The following is a 16,931-nucleotide window of genomic DNA, read 5'->3' as shown; positions in this document are numbered from 1 at the left end:
TTTTAATTTGAATTATTTATTATATTTTATGTAGCAATTTAAAAAAATTATAATAATGAGATAAAACACTCTCACTATCCAAACGAGTCCTTATAGTGTTGCTTAAAGGCTTGGAACACGTAAGAGGCTAGGAAATCAAATGCGTGGTTCAGTGAAGCAGATATATATGGATTGGAAAATGATAGTTTGCCGCTTAAGTGTACTGTTCATCAATTTAGTTTTTTTTTTAATTTTTTTATTTAATAATTAGAAAAGTGATTGTTAATATATTTTTGTATTTTTTATTTTTTAAAAATATTTAAATATATTAAAAATTTAAAAGAACTAAAAAAAAAATTCAAATTGTGCAAGACAACACACCCAGCGGTCATTGTTGGGCGGCAGCCTACCATGACTCATATGGATTATTGGGGTTGCTTTGGTCTCGAATCATTCATTTTGGGGGCTGCTTAATGCTTGCTTACGGTTTCCTCTTTTTTTAATCATTCTTTTTTAAGATCAAAGTATCCCACTTGTTCATACGCACACACATATATATATGTGAGAAATTTTAATTTTTAGCTATAATTAGTTTAAGCAAGGGAGATATGATTAGTGTTTCTGTAAAAAAAAAAAAAATTGACGACACTTGTGCACTCTATAATTATTAATATCATTCATCTTTCTTCAATTAAGTTGAAAAACTATTTTCTCTCTTGAGAAAGAAGAGTTACTATTAAGAACTCAAACCAGCTGTTTGCAATGCATATTTAAAAGCTAGTCATGGAAAGACATACATTAATTAAACCAAATGCATTAATGTAGTTGCCAAATCAAAATGCGATCCAATTATTGAATTAATCAAAGTGGAAAGTGAAGAGAAGGTGGAGAGTTAGGTACATCAATGCCAGTGTGGCATGATCATTTTCAGGATGCTGATTGAAACAGAGGCTGTAGCTCCTTTGATTTGTCAGCCTCGTGAGAGTTTTATCTAACATGGATTAGTGCCTCTTCCACTATAATCAGTATTGTCAAAGATATTAAAACTGGGCCACACAAGACAACTTTGTTCTGACTGCTTATTGCAATAAGACACTGCACTTATTTATAGGAACTATTATATAGGAACCGTGTAGTTGTTGGGGGTAGGAGAACATATATAATGGAGGAGCTCAGAAGAAGGTGGGAGAGAACGTAATCGATTTTAGGTGGATACGTAGATAATATCACTTTTCGAGGAAAAGGATTCACTCAAGTTCGGGCAAGAACTTGAAGGTCTCAAGTAGAAGAGAGAGATAGACTCTCGAAGCCGGGACCTTGATCTACTTTTGAGTCCTCATCATCGAAAAGCAGCCATTCTTTTCACTTAAAAAAGTGCTTATCCCGAGTAAGGGAAGGTTTTAGTTGACATCAGAGGCACCATTTTTATTATTTGGTCATGGTGGAGGCTGCACTACTTCTATTACTAAAATACGGCTGAAACGGGGGGGTAACATGCATCACATACACTTCATATGAAATGGAAATCTGCCGTGTCACACAACAGAGAGTGTTCATATTTTAAGCCATTTTACCTTGGACACAAACTGATCGATAGGTAGCTGATATTCCTGTCTACTAAGAATGATTGCCATGCTTATGTTGCTCGTGGGATTTGTTATGGATGGTTATTTTTCTTAAATAAAACCCTGTATGTTGCATATAACAAGTGCAAACTCAGATGGAGATAGCAGTACTGTGTGATGTAGCCAAGTGATTAACACTATGCGCGTTGTTGTCGTTTTCAGAAATAAGCTCTCCTCTCCTTCATTTCCCTGTCCTTTCCTCCATTTTTCTTAGCTTTCCTCACATATCGCCATTTGCCCCCCTCCCTCCCACCGCTTCTTCCCTATTTGTTTTCACCTAATTTACCTACTATTAATATCAGAAGTTCAGAACACCTACTACTACAGCCACTGCTATATATCAACTTCCATATATATTATTATTTACATGACCCTTTTAACAGATTCAAGATGTGATTCTGCATATCCAAACTTATACAGATCCAAATCCAATCTCTGCGGACTCAGATATCGAGGAATCCAAGTCACCCTCCCTACTAATAATGCCATTAAATAAATAGAACCGAGAGTTTAGATCTGTGATCTCCTGCAAAGATGGAGTTTACTTCCCTTTTTTCGGTGCCCTATACCGCTACGATTATTATCGAGTGATTGTTGGAGCCCCCCAGTTGATTCTCAATAAACCCAATTTACTTTCCAAAGGAGTAATAAATTCTTTATTCAATCCTTTCGGGGTAGGGACTGGGGGGATTCCTCGCCCCTAATGCCTATTTATGTACAGTTCCCCATTAAGAAAATTATCTGGAGTCCGAAGCCAAGTATTTCTAATGACGATTATTACCGAGGGAGTTGGGAAAGGGAACGCTGCCTGTTTCAGGAATAAAAAACTGACTTGGGAGGAGTTGGGTTTCGACGAGAAGGGCAATCCCACATTGATAAGAAGCAAAGAGATTCAAACTTTATTATCTCACAACAAGAGATAAAGAATCGCCGGGCTCGGTAACGCGAGCCTATAACCTGAGAGGGGCATCAATTTGATGGGACGCTGGCCTTATACAACTGGTCGGATTCTAGTGGCTTTCTACTGGCCCGCCCGTTCCAAGCCGAGAGCTGGGCCATGTGATTTAGGCGGAGGCCTGGGTGACGTGGTTCATAGAGTGGAGGGTACAGCGTGAGGCTGGTTCTACAGAGCAGCGACTACCTCCCACTCCTGGCAGTGGAAGGATAACGGGCCGGTGCTATCTGGGATTCACGAAGATCCGTTGGATTGATCCAGCTGGACCATTATTTTTTTATTTCCTTTTATTTATTTTAAAAAATGAGTTATCTTAAACTCTAAATAATAATATTAAGCCGGTGCTATCCAGATCCAACAAGACCGTTGGATTGATCCTAATTGGCCCATCACAATTTAGAGTTTATTTATTTTAGAAAAAATTGACAATTTCCTTTACTTTGAGCATTGGCAATAAGTCTAAAATGGAACTCTAATGTAAAATTCTAAATAGATTAATTCACATTAGACTAATTATCTTACTCCAAATAATAATATTAGGTCGGTGCTATCCAGGATCCAACAAGATCCGTTGGATTGACCCCAACTGGACCATCACAATTTTTTTAAATTGATAGTTTTCTTTACTTAGAGCACTGAAAATAAGTCCAAAATAAAACTTCAATGTGGTCTTTTGACTATAATATAGACTTCTAAATAGATTAATTCACATTAGACTAACTATCTTAAACTCTAAATAATAATATTAGGACAGTGCTATCCGGGATCCAACAAGATTTGTTGGATTGACCCCAACTGGACCATCACAATTTTTTTAAATTGATAGTTTTCTTTACTTAGAGCACTGAAAATAAGTCCAAAATAAAACTTCAATGTGGTCTTTTGACTATAATATAGACTTCTAAATAGATTAATTCACATTAGACTAACTATCTTAAACTCTAAATAATAATATTAGGACAGTGCTATCCGGGATCCAACAAGATTTGTTGGATTGACCCTAGTTGTACCATCACACTTTTTTTCTCTATTTATTTTAGAAAAAATTGACAGTTTCCTTTACTTAGAGCATTAGCAATAAGTCTAAAATAGAACTCTAAGGCGGTCTTTTGGCTAGCTATTATATTAGGTCGATACTATTCAGCCTAATATATTAGGCTGCTAAATAGATTAGTCTATATTAGACTAGTTATCTTAAATAGTGGTATCCGGGATCCAACAAGATCTGTTGGATTGATCCCAGCTGAACCATCACAATTTTTTTCTCTATTTATTTTAGAAAAAATTGACAGTTTCCTTTACTTAGAGGATAAGCAATAAGTCTAAAATAGAACTCTAATGCGGTCTTTTGGCTAGCTATTATATTAGGTCGATGCTATCCGGTCTAATATATTAGACTTCTAAATAAATTAGTTCACATTAGACTAACTATTTTAAATCCCAAATAATAATATTAGGACAATGCTATCCAAGATCCAACAAGATTTGCTAGATTGACCCCAGCTTTACCATCACAATTTTTTTCTTTATTTATTTTAGAAAAAATTGACAATTTCCTTTACTTAGAGCATTGGCAATAAGTCTAAAATAAAACTCTAATATGATCTTTTGGCTATAATATAGACTTTTAAATAGATTAGTCCAAATGTAGCCTAACTATCTTACTCCAAATAATAATATTAGGCCGGTGCTATCCGGGATCCAACAAGATCCGTTGGATTGACCCCAGCTGGACCATCACAATTTTTTTAAATTGATAGTTTCCTTTACTTAGAGTATTGGCAATAAGTCTAAAATGGAACTCCAATGTGGTCTTTTAGCTATAATATAGACTTCTAAATAGATTATTTCATATTATACTAGCTATCTTAAACTCCAAATAATAATATTAGGGCGGTGCTATCCGGGATCCAACAAGATTTGCTGAATTGACCCTAGCTGTACCATCACAATTTTTTTCTTTATTTATTTTAGAAAAAAATGACAGTTTCCTTTACTTTGAGCATTGGCAATAAGTCTAAACTAAAACTCCAATGTGATCTTTTAGCTATAATATAGACTTCTAAATAGATTAGTTAACATTGAACTAGCTATCTTAAACTCTAAATAATAATATAATATTATTTATTTTAATAATATTTGATAATTTTTTTTAATATTTTATAAATACACTTAATATATTAATTATTAAAAAATAAAATTATTTTTTGTAATTATTTTTTTCCTTAACCTAATTATTCAATAAAAAATAATTATAGGGTGACGAGAAAGAGGAAAAACCTGAAAATGATAAAAGGGGATGCGGCAAAACATCATGATGAAGAATCAGAAAAGAGAAAAAAAGTTTGTGTTCCAGTGGAGACAAACCGAGGGAAAGAGCAAGTGTGAGGTAGAGAAATGATAAAGTAATCTTTTGTTCAGTATACAGGAGCTCGCCAGACATGAAGAGGAGCTAACATTTACTGTATCATAAATCTTCAATTTGAGAAATTTAGCAAGGCCAATGTAAATTTTTTTGAAGCATTTCTCTTTAATTTGGACTTACATTGACAATGTCAAATGCCAATGGTCTTGACTCTTATTCATCTAACAGCCGTGTTTTGTTGCTTTAAAATTAGAGAATCTTCGTTGACTTTTAAAAAGTCAAGTTTTAATTAATAAGAGATATCTTGACTTTTATTATTCATTCACAAATATTAGATTATTCATTATATAATAATATTAATTTATTTTTTCAAAATTTATTTAATTTTAATTAATTATGGAAATCTGGAAATATTTTGACATAGACAACAAAATTAAGACCCCAAAAAAGAATCAAACATTTTCTCTTTAAAATGCCAAATTAATATGCAACAGAGACAAAAACTAATGGAAATGCTCAGATGGTTACAGTGAAAGCCTCGTTTGACCCTTTAACAGTATCGAGCAAATATGGCTTTTGATTTGGAAATACCGTAACTAAAATATACACTTTATCTAATTCAATGCAGTCTATTTGTTATCCCTAATAACTATTTGAAGCATTTTATTTACTTACTTAGAGCACTCACAATAAGTTTTGTAAAATCCATTATTATGTAAAATTTAAAGAAAAATGGCGTAAAATGTGCATCTAATGAATGCTTCATTTTTTTATTTATTTTACATTTATGTACAGTATTGCCGCTAGAAATAGAAGTAATTGTATACAAATGTAAACATATTTTAATTGCTTTCTATCTTTTCTTGTACTTTTTCTCTAAAATTAATTTCTTTTATTGTACTTTTTCTCTCATAAAATATTAAAATGATATGAAGAAAAAATAGATAAGTTGATATATGATGTATTATAAAAATCAATATGTAAAATAGAAAAAATAAGATTTGGTGATGTATTTTAAAGAATATGATAAAAAATTCATTGGGAGTGCTATTGAAAAGTTGAAAAATAGTGGAGATGATACCCAATATTTTGATTTTTAAAAGGCGCCATTGCGCTATTGATGCGTCTCAAGGTTTTTTGCTGCAAAAGGCTATTGAAAAGTTGAAATTTAGCTGAAACCTAAAGGAGCCCCCCACATTTTTTAAATAAATAAATAAATAAAAAATCGAGTGGTAAAACAACAAGACCTCTGCCATGCAGGATTCATCCAGCTAAATTCAGCGGAAAATTTCAAACATGAAATTACACCTTGTCAAAATTTCAAACGAATATTTACAATAACTGATAGTTTGACTCCTCTCTGAAAGGTGCTAAAATGAATTGAAAAATAAAGCTTTATGTTCGGTGACACGGAAAAAATGTTGTTCACAAGTGTTGAGCTCTCCAATCAACTGCAAAATTCTCATCACTGTCATCATCACTGGATGATTCATCATGGCTGGACTCCTTGCCAACCACCTCAGAAGCTTTACCGTGTTTGGAAGACCTAGCAACCTGCAGTTCTAATTTCTTCTTCCTCAGCATTTCAACTTTCTCCCTGTAGGCCCTGCAGGAAATGGAATGAGATCATTAGCATAAAAATCCTGGATATACAGCATGTGAAAATCTATTCGAGTATTTACACAGCCGAACTTACTTCTGCTCAACAGATTCAGCCTCTTCTATCACTTCAGCAGCATCAATCTGCAGTAACAATTGGAACCAGGACAATGATTTAAAGTTTGTAGTGTGAAGAGATCTCACGCAAATTAGAAGGCTAGCAATTATAATTTATAACCCTCACCTCCTCTTCTTCCAAACGGTCATCCACCTCCTGCAAGTCTTCTTGGATCAACTTTTCAAATTCCTTGTACTCATCTCTAGAAATAATCAAATAATATTTCTGTTATAATCTGTTCCATTTACAACAAATATAAGAACTTTCAAATAAGATTATTCTTTGTACTTCTTAAATTCCTTGTAAGACTGGTAGGACTGTCATCAAACTATAATAGTTTTATTATATCAACCTACCATAGATATTGTAGAACCACACAATTTAAGTTCACTTTCTTTTTTGCAGTCAGTGGCAGCGTTGGATAAGATCTAATCATATATAATCTCATGAAAAAAATGTGAACTACCTAAATAACCATATACGATAGATACATCTCTCTCCCTCTCATGCTTGTTTTCATTCATGCCATCTCTATGAATTTCATAATTCATTATGACATCTTTTAGGAAGTTCATTTTCTAATCATACACAGCTATCGCAGCTAATCAGATTTTACATTGACCAATCACAGCGATCAACGGAAAGAGCACCTCATGGTAAACACAAATTTATGCCATGCAAGCAGCAGAACCCATGAAGACAATGATGATGTTTACAAGGAGTCATTGTCCTATGGAACTTTTCACTAAGGGGAAGGGGAAAACATGAAAATTATGATGAAGTCATATGCGCTCAAGTAATTATTTCCTTCAGATAATGTCATGGGGCAATCACTAGGAAGTCATTGTATTACAGAACTTATCCCTGAAACAACTATTTAAAATTGTTACAATTTGATGGAGAACCAAAATTTAAAATACATCAAACAAAACTAAGTACAAACTGTGAAGAGAATAATGCCTTCCTTAGTACAAATAGGAAAGTTTTCCAACAAAGGGAGAAAAAGCATAATTATCTTCACATTTGACTTGGAGATATAGGAGCGTGAAGATGCAGAGATAACATAGATCTAGGAACTTACTTGATATCTGGCTTCACTAACTTTATGCCACGTGCACGTAAGTCAGCTTCCTTGTTATCAAAGAAGCCTTCAGGTAGAGCTCCTTTTACTTGCTTGATTTCTGAACCAGCAATCTCTACTGATGCTGTATGCTCCCCAGCAGACTGCACACTTATATCCTGAGCAACATTAGCATTAGGCAATTTATCTATTTCACTTGCCAAATTTATCTCCTCTGGTTGAGCAGAAGTCACCATCTTTGTGGATAAATCAGGCTCCACTGACTTGACAGAATCCTTTCCTGAAGTGCATCAATAAGTCCAAACAAACAGCTTTTGTTACTAGTAACATAAACATGTAGGACTGGTTTTATGTCACGTATAAAGATCAGCTATGATAGTAAATAACGGGAAAAACACCTATTTTGGTCATGAAGTATAGACAATGAAGCAAATACCTATTTTGGTCTTTAGTATACGTAAGTTTCCTATTTGGTACCCAAAATTAAAAGTTTCTGCAAGTCTCTGAGATATTAAATATGTTGCAATGTTTAAAAACCATGAAGCAAATCACAGACCTAGGCTATTTTTCACTGACATTAAACGTTTCGGTACGTCCACATTTATATACATATCTACATGGCATATGTCATCTCCACAGTCCAAAATTACTAAATTTTCTTTTCTTTGTTTTTTTTTTTTTTCCTTTAGTTGAAAATAATAAAGGGAAACTAAACCCTACCCATCCCAATGTTCCTCATACCTCCAAGCATCAACTCCTCGCCAATTCAAACTAATTTTTAACTTGAAGAACAAAGTTTTCAAATAAGAGGACTGTAGTAGAGAGCTCACGAAAATGGAATCATTGGAGATTTTGATAAAGGCAGAGAGCTTCTCATTGGGCACACTAGTGTTGTTCTACTGTTGACGTGCCTTCTGAAGGTGGCACTCGGTCGACATTTACATCATGGCAGCAAACCAGAAGATGCCATTGAATTGATTACTCTCAAAAACTTAATTTATCACCATTCAACCACTATCTAATCATCATCAAAAGCTTAAACTTACCACCACCCTCAAAACCTTGAAATTATCACCATTCAACCACTCTGTACTAGAGTGTTTGTGGAAGAAATGAATGCCAAAGTATGCAGGGATAGAAATCTGGTGCAGCAAGAGTTTTTTTTAGATAAGTTGTAGTAAGAGTCAACACCAAATTGGAGTTAATTTCACACACACACACAGATTCTCTTCATTATTTTACAACCAAAACATATACTCAATTAAAAACAAGTATGCAACACATCAGTGAAAAAACGCAGCTGTATCAACAATTTCTGTTTCAGTTTCTAAACGATTGTAAAAGGACTTAATTATAACCTTTTATATATCTCAGGGACTTGATTCAAACTTTCTCAATGCCAATGACAAAATACTAACATCATAAATATCTATGGTAAAATACTATGCACCTCTTCCACATCCAAGTTCTCACCAGTTTTTAGCCTTTTTGCCTCCCTTTTATCAAAAAAATCTGGAGGAAGCACAGCTGATGACTGACGTTTGGGCACTTCCATTGAGCATTCAGGTTTAACAATATGCAACTCTGTAGACTGTTCAGATTTAACTTTAGACAACTCCTTATGGGGCTCAGATTTCACATTGCTAACCCGGGTTAGTCCAGCTGCACTGGCTTTGATGCTATTTATTGCCTGTCCCAGAATAAGCATCCCATTAGTAAAAACTCATTCAGGTCAGTAAAAAACATACGGAACCAAAAAAAAACCACCACATATAATCATTATAACAAGTGAAACACACACCTTTACAAGTGTATTTGAGGCCACCCTTATGTCACGGACTTAGAATTTCTTCACTCGACCCTTGCGGCCTTAGGAGGCTTTCTCTCCCACAAAGCTCCTAAGTAAGCCTTCTAAAGGACTCAAGACAATAGAGAACAAACTAGAGAGAGAAGATAGAGAGAGATGCTCTAGAGAACTTGTTTCTCTTATTGCTTGGTGATTTACACAAATGAGAGCCCCTCTATTTATAGGGAACTCTTGGTACAAAGAATGGTTAGGATTGTGACACTTGTCATCAATCCAAGGGTAAAGAACTTTCTAGATTCCTACTCTAGAATTGTCTATAACGCCCCTTTCTAGAACACTACTCTAGAATTGTCTATAACGCCCCTTCTAGATGACTCCACACAATTCCACAAGATTACAAAGGACTTGGAGGCTTCTAGAAGGTTAGGAAATTCTCTAAAAAACCCTAGGTGGTGACATTCTCCCCCACCAAGCTTCGCGACGTCCTCGACGCGGTGTCTTCATGGAACCTTCAGATGTGATCTTCAAACTGCCACAATGACTCCTTTGGTTCCCAAGTTGTCTCGCTCTCGGGCAATCCCTTCCACTTGATCAAGTATTCTTGGCGTGGCATATGACTCTTTCGCCTGATGACACGGTCCGCCAAGATTTCTTCTACTTCTTTGTCGAAAGTGGTAGTTATGCCCAATGGTGCACGCTTGGACTCTCCTCGTGTTGGCTCCTCTTCATCACCATGGTAAGGCTTCAAGCAGCTGACATGGAAGATTGGATGAAGTTTGAACTTGGAGGGTAAGTCCAGCTTGTAGGAGACCTTCCCTACTTTCTTGATGATTGGGAATGGTCCCTCGTAACGTCGTACAAGCCCCTTGTGTAACTTTCTTGTGAACTTGTGTTGGCTCGACAAGATCTTTACTAACACCAAGTCGCCTATACGATACTCTGCGTGCCTCCTCTTCTGATCAGCCCACTTCTTCATCTTCCTGGTTGCTTTGTCTAAGTAGGAACGAGTCACATCCAATTGCTCGTTCCAAGACTTAGCAACCTTGAAGGCTGTCGGACAATTCCCCGCGTAGCTTGTCTCCAATGACTGGGGAGTAAGTGGTTGCTGTCCCATTACAATCTCAAATGGGCTCTTGTTTGTGGACTCACTCCTTTGTAAATTGTAGGAGAATTGAGCGACATCCAATAACTTGGCCCAATCGGATTGGTTGGCACTTACAAAGTGCCTCAAGTATAACTCTAACAAGGCATTCACCCTTTCAGTTTGCCCATCTGTCTGAGGGTGAAAGCTGGTAGAGAAATGTAGGGCAGACCCCATAAGCTTGAATAGTCCTGACCAGAACTTTCCTGTGAAGCGAGGGTCTCGATCACTGATGATGCTCCGTGGTAAGCCCCAATACTTCACCACATGCTTGAAGAATAATTTTGCAGTTTCTTCAGCTGAGCAATCTTTAGGAGCCGCGATGAAGGTGGCATACTTGGAGAATCGATCTACCACCACAATGAGGGTACCGCAACCCTCGGATTTAGGTAGAGCCACTATGAAATCCATGCTCACACTCTCCCATGGATGTGAAGGAATGGGTAGTGGTTCTAGCAATCCTGCAGGACTCTGATTCTCCACCTTATCTTGTTGACACACAAGACAAGTCTTCACGAAGAGTTCCACCTCGTCTCTCAGTTGAGGCCAATAGTATGAAGCTTCCAGCAAAGCTCGAGTACGTCGTTGGCCTGGGTGTCCAGCCCACAAGGAATCATGGCATTCCTTGATAAGGTTCCTACGTAGGTTTCCCCACTTTGGAACATATATTCTCCGCCTGAGGGTGTAGAGAAGACCGTCCTCTACCCAGAATCTCTTGGTTTTCCCTTCCTTAGCCATGTTCACCAAGTTCTTGGCTAAGGGATCATGCTCCATGCCTTCACGGATCATGTCAAGTAGCTCCCCTTGAGCTAGAGTGATCGCAGAAAGCTCGCCCTTTCTACTTAATGCATCTGCAACGAGGTTGGCCTTGCCGGGTTTGTACTCCAAGACAAAGTCAAATTCTGCCAAGAAGTCTTGCCACCTAGCTTGTTTTGGACTTAGTTTCTTCTGACTCTGGAAGTAACTAGTGGCAATGTTATCTGTCTTGACTACAAAACGAGAGCCAAGCAGATAGTGTCGCCAAACTCTGAGGCAGTGGATGATAGCTGTCATCTCCTTCTCCTGTACAGTGTATCGCCTCTCAGTCTCATTGAGTTTGCGACTCTCATATGCAATAGGATGTCCTTCTTGCATGAGAACTCCCCCTATGGCAAAATCCGATGCATCTGATTGTACCTCAAAAGGCTTGGTACAATCTGGTAAGGCCATGACCGGTTTCTCCGTGATGGCTGTCTTCAGATCGTCGAAGGCTTCCTGACACCTTGATGACCACTCCCAGGCCCTGTTCTTCTTGAGCAAGTCGGTGAGGGGGGATGCTCTTGTGGAGTATCCCTTTATAAATCTCCTATAATAGTTGACAAGCCCAAGGAAGGATCGGAGCTCGGTAACCTTAGTGGGAGGCTCCCACTTCTTGATTGCCTCAATTTTTCCCTCCTCCATGCTGAGTTTTCCCCCTTGGATTTTGTGGCCAAGGAAATGGACTTCGTTTAGAGCGAATGAGCACTTCTCCTTCTTGACATAGAGTTGGTTTTCCCTTAAGACACGGAAAACAACCCTTAGATGCTCCACATGTTCTTCAAGGGTAGAACTATAGATGACAATATCATCTAGATAGACTACCACAAATTGATCAAGATAGGGATGGAAGATTTTGTTCATGAGCGTGCAGAAGGTAGCTGGAGCATTTGTGAGGCCAAAGGGCATCACTAGGAACTCGTATGCCCCATAGCGAGTTACACAAGTTGTTTTGGCTTCATCTCCTTCCGCAATCCTTACTTGATAATATCCCGATCTTAGATCAAGTTTGGAGAAGTACTTTGCATGGCCTAGTTGATCAAATAAATCAGCAATCAAAGGAATTGGGTATTTGTTTTTGATGGTTACCTTGTTTAGAGCTCGGTAGTCAATGCACAGCCGCAAAGACCCATCATGCTTCCTTTGGAACAACACAGGTGCCCCGTATGGTGCCTTGGAGGGTTGGATGAATCCGGCATCAAGTAGCTCCTTAAGTTGCCTCCTTAGTTCTTCAAGCTCTGGAGGCGACATGCGATAAGGGGCTTTGGCGGGTGGTTTAGCGCCGGGTTCCATCTCGATCTGATGATCCACCTCTCTCCTAGGTGGTAGTTGCTTGGGCAACTCTGGCGGCATGACATCCTCATAGTCCCTGAGGACCTTTTGGATCTCCTTGGGTGGAGGGGAGGAAATCTTCACTTCACCTTCCTCCATAGAAGCCAAGTATGACACCTCGCCCTTCTTCCATCCTTTCTTGAATTGCATGGCGGATAGAAGCTGGGTGGTGTTTGGCTTGGACACGGTGGGTATCATGCATGGACCCCCTTCCAAGATGCACACCGAGTTATAGTGGGGAAGAGACACTACATTGAATTGTCTCAAGAATTCCATCCCCAACACGATATCGAAATCATCCATAGGAGCGACGGAGAAATCCACCGTGCCTCTCCAAGTGCCAAGTTGTAGCTCCACCCCGTGAGCTACACCATCAAGGGGTTTGGCTTCAGAATTCACAGTCTTTAGCCATCCTTGACCCTTCTTAAGAGGAATCCCTAGTCGTGTGGCCTCTTCCTTCTTAATGAAGTTATGAGAAGCTCCCGAGTCGACCATGGCGTGACTCTTCTTCCCATTAACGAACACTTCTACAAACATCAAAGACCCATCCTTAGTGGTTGGCTTTGTGCTTGCCTTTAGGGAGTTGAGAAGTTGTAGACACCCCAGGTGCGACTTCTCTTGAACTTCCTTCTCCTCCAACATAGCGTTGAGGGCCTTTCTCTTGGGACAATCTCTAGCCCAGTGTGGGCCGTTACAAAGGAAGCAAGCATCCTTTGGCTTCTTGTCCTTTGAGTAGTCCTTCTTGCCCTCCTTTGATGTTGAAGGCTTGTCACCTCGGTCTTTATATTGTGAAGGCTTGAACCCCTTCGCTCCCCCACCCTTAGTGTGATTGTCATTCGAAGACTTGGGTTTTGAAGAGTTGTCACTCTTATGGTACTCAAATTCTTCTAAGGTCTCTGCCACGGTCAGGGCGGTGGAGATGTCGTTGACTCCACGACGCTTGAGTTCTTGAGCCACCCAAGATTTGAGACCATCGATGAAGTTGAAGAGGAGATCTTCTTCACTCATGTTTGTAATTTGAAGCATGAGGGCAGAAAATTCCTCAACATAGTTACGGATGGAAGAAGTGTGCTTCAACTCCTTCATTCTCTTCCGCGCCTGAATAGCCACATTCTTGGGATATAATTGCCTCTTGAGTTCACGCTTGAACTCTTCCCAAGAATCAATGGAGCAAGTACCCTTCTCTATCTCACTATGCTTACGACGCCACCAAGTACCAGCAAGATTAGTAAGATAGAGGGAAGCAGTACGTACCTTGACACGCTCGTCTTGCATGTTCAAAGCTTCAAAGTAGCGCTCCATGTGCCACATGTAGTTGTCAAGTTCTTTGGCATCCCGCTTGCCATCGAACTCTTTTGGTTTGGAGGTATCCACCCTTGGTGTCGCCATCATCCCAGCTCCGACGACGCCCCCATTGGCCACTGCACGCTTGCATATAGCCCAATCCGCCTTGGTCTCCTCCAGACCGACGAGGTATTCCTCCATTTGCCCTTGGAGTTTTGTTAGCTCTCCCAAGACCCGGTCTTGGAAAGCAACGTTCTCAACACGTTGTGCTTCGATGGTAGGGTGGATGGTGCTTAGAATGGACTCCTTGAGCGATTCGGATTGTCCCTCCAATCCTAGCTCCTCCAAGCCTTGCTCCACGATGTCAAGTCGGTCTCTGACATCCGCTACCGCCACCTCCATCCTGGTCACCGTGCTGTCGAGGGTGCTCACCTCCCTGTGAGACTGATCCCATTCTTCGATCTTGGCCAATATCTTGGCCATGGCCCTCTCGATCCCATCGAGACGAGACTCCATAGATGAGCTTGAGTCCTTCGACCTCTTGCTCTTTCTTGTCTCCTGGACCTCCATGGTGATCTCACTTGGATCCGCCATCCTAACCTGGATAGCTCTGATACCAACTGTCACGGACTTAGAATTTCTTCACTCGACCCGTGCGGCCTTAGGAGGTTTTCTCTCCCACAAAGCTCCTAAGTAAGCCTTCTAAAGGACTCAAGACAATAGAGAACAAACTAGAGAGAGAAGATAGAGAGAGATGCTCTAGAGAACTTGTTTCTCTTATTGCTTGGTGATTTACACAAATGAGAGCCCCTCTATTTATAGGGAACTCTTGGTACAAAGAATGGTTAGGATTGTGACACTTGTCATCAATCCAAGGGTAAAGAACTTTCTAGATTCCTACTCTAGAATTGTCTATAACGCCCCTTTCTAGAACACTACTCTAGAATTGTCTATAACGCCCCTTCTAGATGACTCCACACAATTCCACAAGATTACAAAGGACTTGGAGGCTTCTAGAAGGTTAGGAAATTCTCTAAAAAACCCTAGGTGGTGACACTTACCTCCTGCACCAATGTTCCAATAGGTTCTTTTTTTTTTTTTTTTTTTTTTTTTTTTTTTTTTTTTTTATGGATAAATTTTTGGTAAAGCGTGAACTACTGGAAACTCAAGAAAAGATATATTTAGTGACAAACATTGGCCATAAGGGGAGGGCTTAAATCACTCTGGAATACCTTTACAAGTATATTATGAGGCATTGAACCCTCCAACAACCATAAATACAGTGTCCTTCCTCTTCATCCCTAGTTAAGGGAAAGAAGAGGAAACCAAAATCAGCTAATGTCTTCCATTTTTAATAAATTGAATTCCGTGGAATCTCTTTTCAGAAATTGAAGCCAAAAGCATAGAGGAACTGGCACAAAAATTATTACTGCAAGTTCTTTCCCCAAAATAGCGAGAAGTCCTTGCAACCGAATGCTTGGAAATCACTGAAGGCCAGTGATGTGTGGGTGTGTGCCCTGGTTTCGCACATTATATCAGGGTTTAGTAAAAAAATCACCTCATGATGTTTACGAGAAGCTTGGTGTGCATCCCAAAGGGATTCAGACTTCAAAACAACGTCACAAACCCTACAGATAGGCTGCTCCAGTTCATTGTACCTGTATACATTAAACAAAAAGAAAAAAACCAATGCAGTCAAAAACAACTTCATGAATGGAGAGGAGTTTTTACTCAAATCATATTCAATCCCAAATTTAGATTCCAAAATCCATTATACACAATCTTAATGGAAAATTAAACAGAAAGAAATGCATTCCAAAAACTTAAATTAAAATCGAAATTAACATGCCCACACAATCAGCACGTTCGTGAGAATTTGGAAATCTCATAAACAGTTTCACAAGCCTCCTAATCTGTAATACCATCATAACGAGCATCCAGATTTGCTCTCGGCCTGAGATAATAACTAAGAATAGCACAAAAGTACTGTACCACTACCCTTTTCAGTTCCATATCTGTAAGCACACTAATTCGAAATTTTCAAACGGTTTAACTGATATAATATGCAAGCAGAATTTATTTAATGTGAACAAGATGTAAAGAAAACAAAGAGGGGGGAGGCAACTTACCTTACGAGAGGTGAATCTATGCGTTTGTCTTTCTTCTGTGCGTTCAATTTAGCACGAAACAAGGCCTTTTTCCTCGCTTGCGCATCCATCGTCCACAACAGCAATCACCTAAACTCTCTTTACTTCTGACTGGAATTTTGGGAACACGAAGCTAGGGTTTCGTCTCTCAGCAAAAATCTGCTTCCCCTCTCTCTCCCCCTCCACCCAGAAGCAGTGCTTTTCTTTTTACAGGTAAATTTCGGATAGACTGGAGTCCGTCGTTGTATAAAATTCTTTTATAACAAATAAAATCAAGCTGTATAAAATTCTTCTATCGGGAAATACGTGCTCTCAATTCTCAAATACATAGGGTTAGGGTCCATCCCTTTTTCCCGGCCCGATTGGGAACTTGGAAAATTGAATTCATTATTCCGATTTTATACTCGTGTCCCCTCTGCGTGCGAGTACGGTAATATAATATCATGTCCTAATTGATATTCACATTTCAAAATTAACTCGTTTTATATTTGTAGCCCTCGTTTATAAAATGGTTTTTCAGCAAATACATGAATAAGGTTACGATTGGGATAATCACATATCCAGATTTTTATAAAATATATTTCTTTTACAAATAGGTATCCACCCGAGTTATAACCAGATTAATTCGAATATATACCGGTAGCACATTATAAAACCCAATGTGGTTTCGGGTACAAATGGGTACCCAAATTTGCACCCGAGT

The 16,931-nt window shown here is 38.7% G+C and overlaps 1 protein-coding gene across 1 annotated transcript; it reads right to left on the bottom strand.

The window, feature by feature from the left end:
- Positions 1 to 6,157: 6,157 nt before the first annotated feature.
- Positions 6,158 to 16,608, bottom strand: LOC122302925 (protein ABA AND ROS SENSITIVE 1). The gene is made up of 7 exons (XM_043114397.1): positions 16,211 to 16,608; positions 15,640 to 15,739; positions 9,196 to 9,412; positions 7,723 to 8,002; positions 6,768 to 6,843; positions 6,621 to 6,667; positions 6,158 to 6,530 (listed from the first exon to the last, which is right to left on the bottom strand). Exons 1-7 carry the CDS (start codon positions 16,297 to 16,299, stop codon positions 6,350 to 6,352), a joined length of 990 nt encoding a protein of 329 aa, XP_042970331.1. The 5' UTR covers positions 16,300 to 16,608; the 3' UTR covers positions 6,158 to 6,349.
- Between the last annotated feature and the right edge of the window lie 323 nt (positions 16,609 to 16,931).

This window comes from Carya illinoinensis, chromosome 3, assembly GCF_018687715.1.
Source record: "Carya illinoinensis cultivar Pawnee chromosome 3, C.illinoinensisPawnee_v1, whole genome shotgun sequence".
In the NCBI taxonomy this organism is placed as follows: Eukaryota; Viridiplantae; Streptophyta; class Magnoliopsida; order Fagales; family Juglandaceae; genus Carya; species Carya illinoinensis.
Note: the sequence above shows the minus strand (reverse complement) of the source record. Positions and strands in the feature narration are given on the sequence as shown.

Excerpts from the sequence above, each read along its gene's own strand:
- LOC122302925 (XM_043114397.1), bottom strand. The coding sequence starts at position 16,299 with ATGGATGCGCAAGCGAGGAAAAAGGCCTTGTTTCGTGCTAAATTGAAC. Across the intron at positions 6,844-7,722 it reads TTAGTGAAGCCAGATATCAA|AGATGAGTACAAGGAATTTG; the intron begins GTAAGTTCCTAG and ends GATTATTTCTAG. Across the intron at positions 6,668-6,767 it reads ACCGTTTGGAAGAAGAGGAG|ATTGATGCTGCTGAAGTGAT; the intron begins GTGAGGGTTATA and ends TTGTTACTGCAG.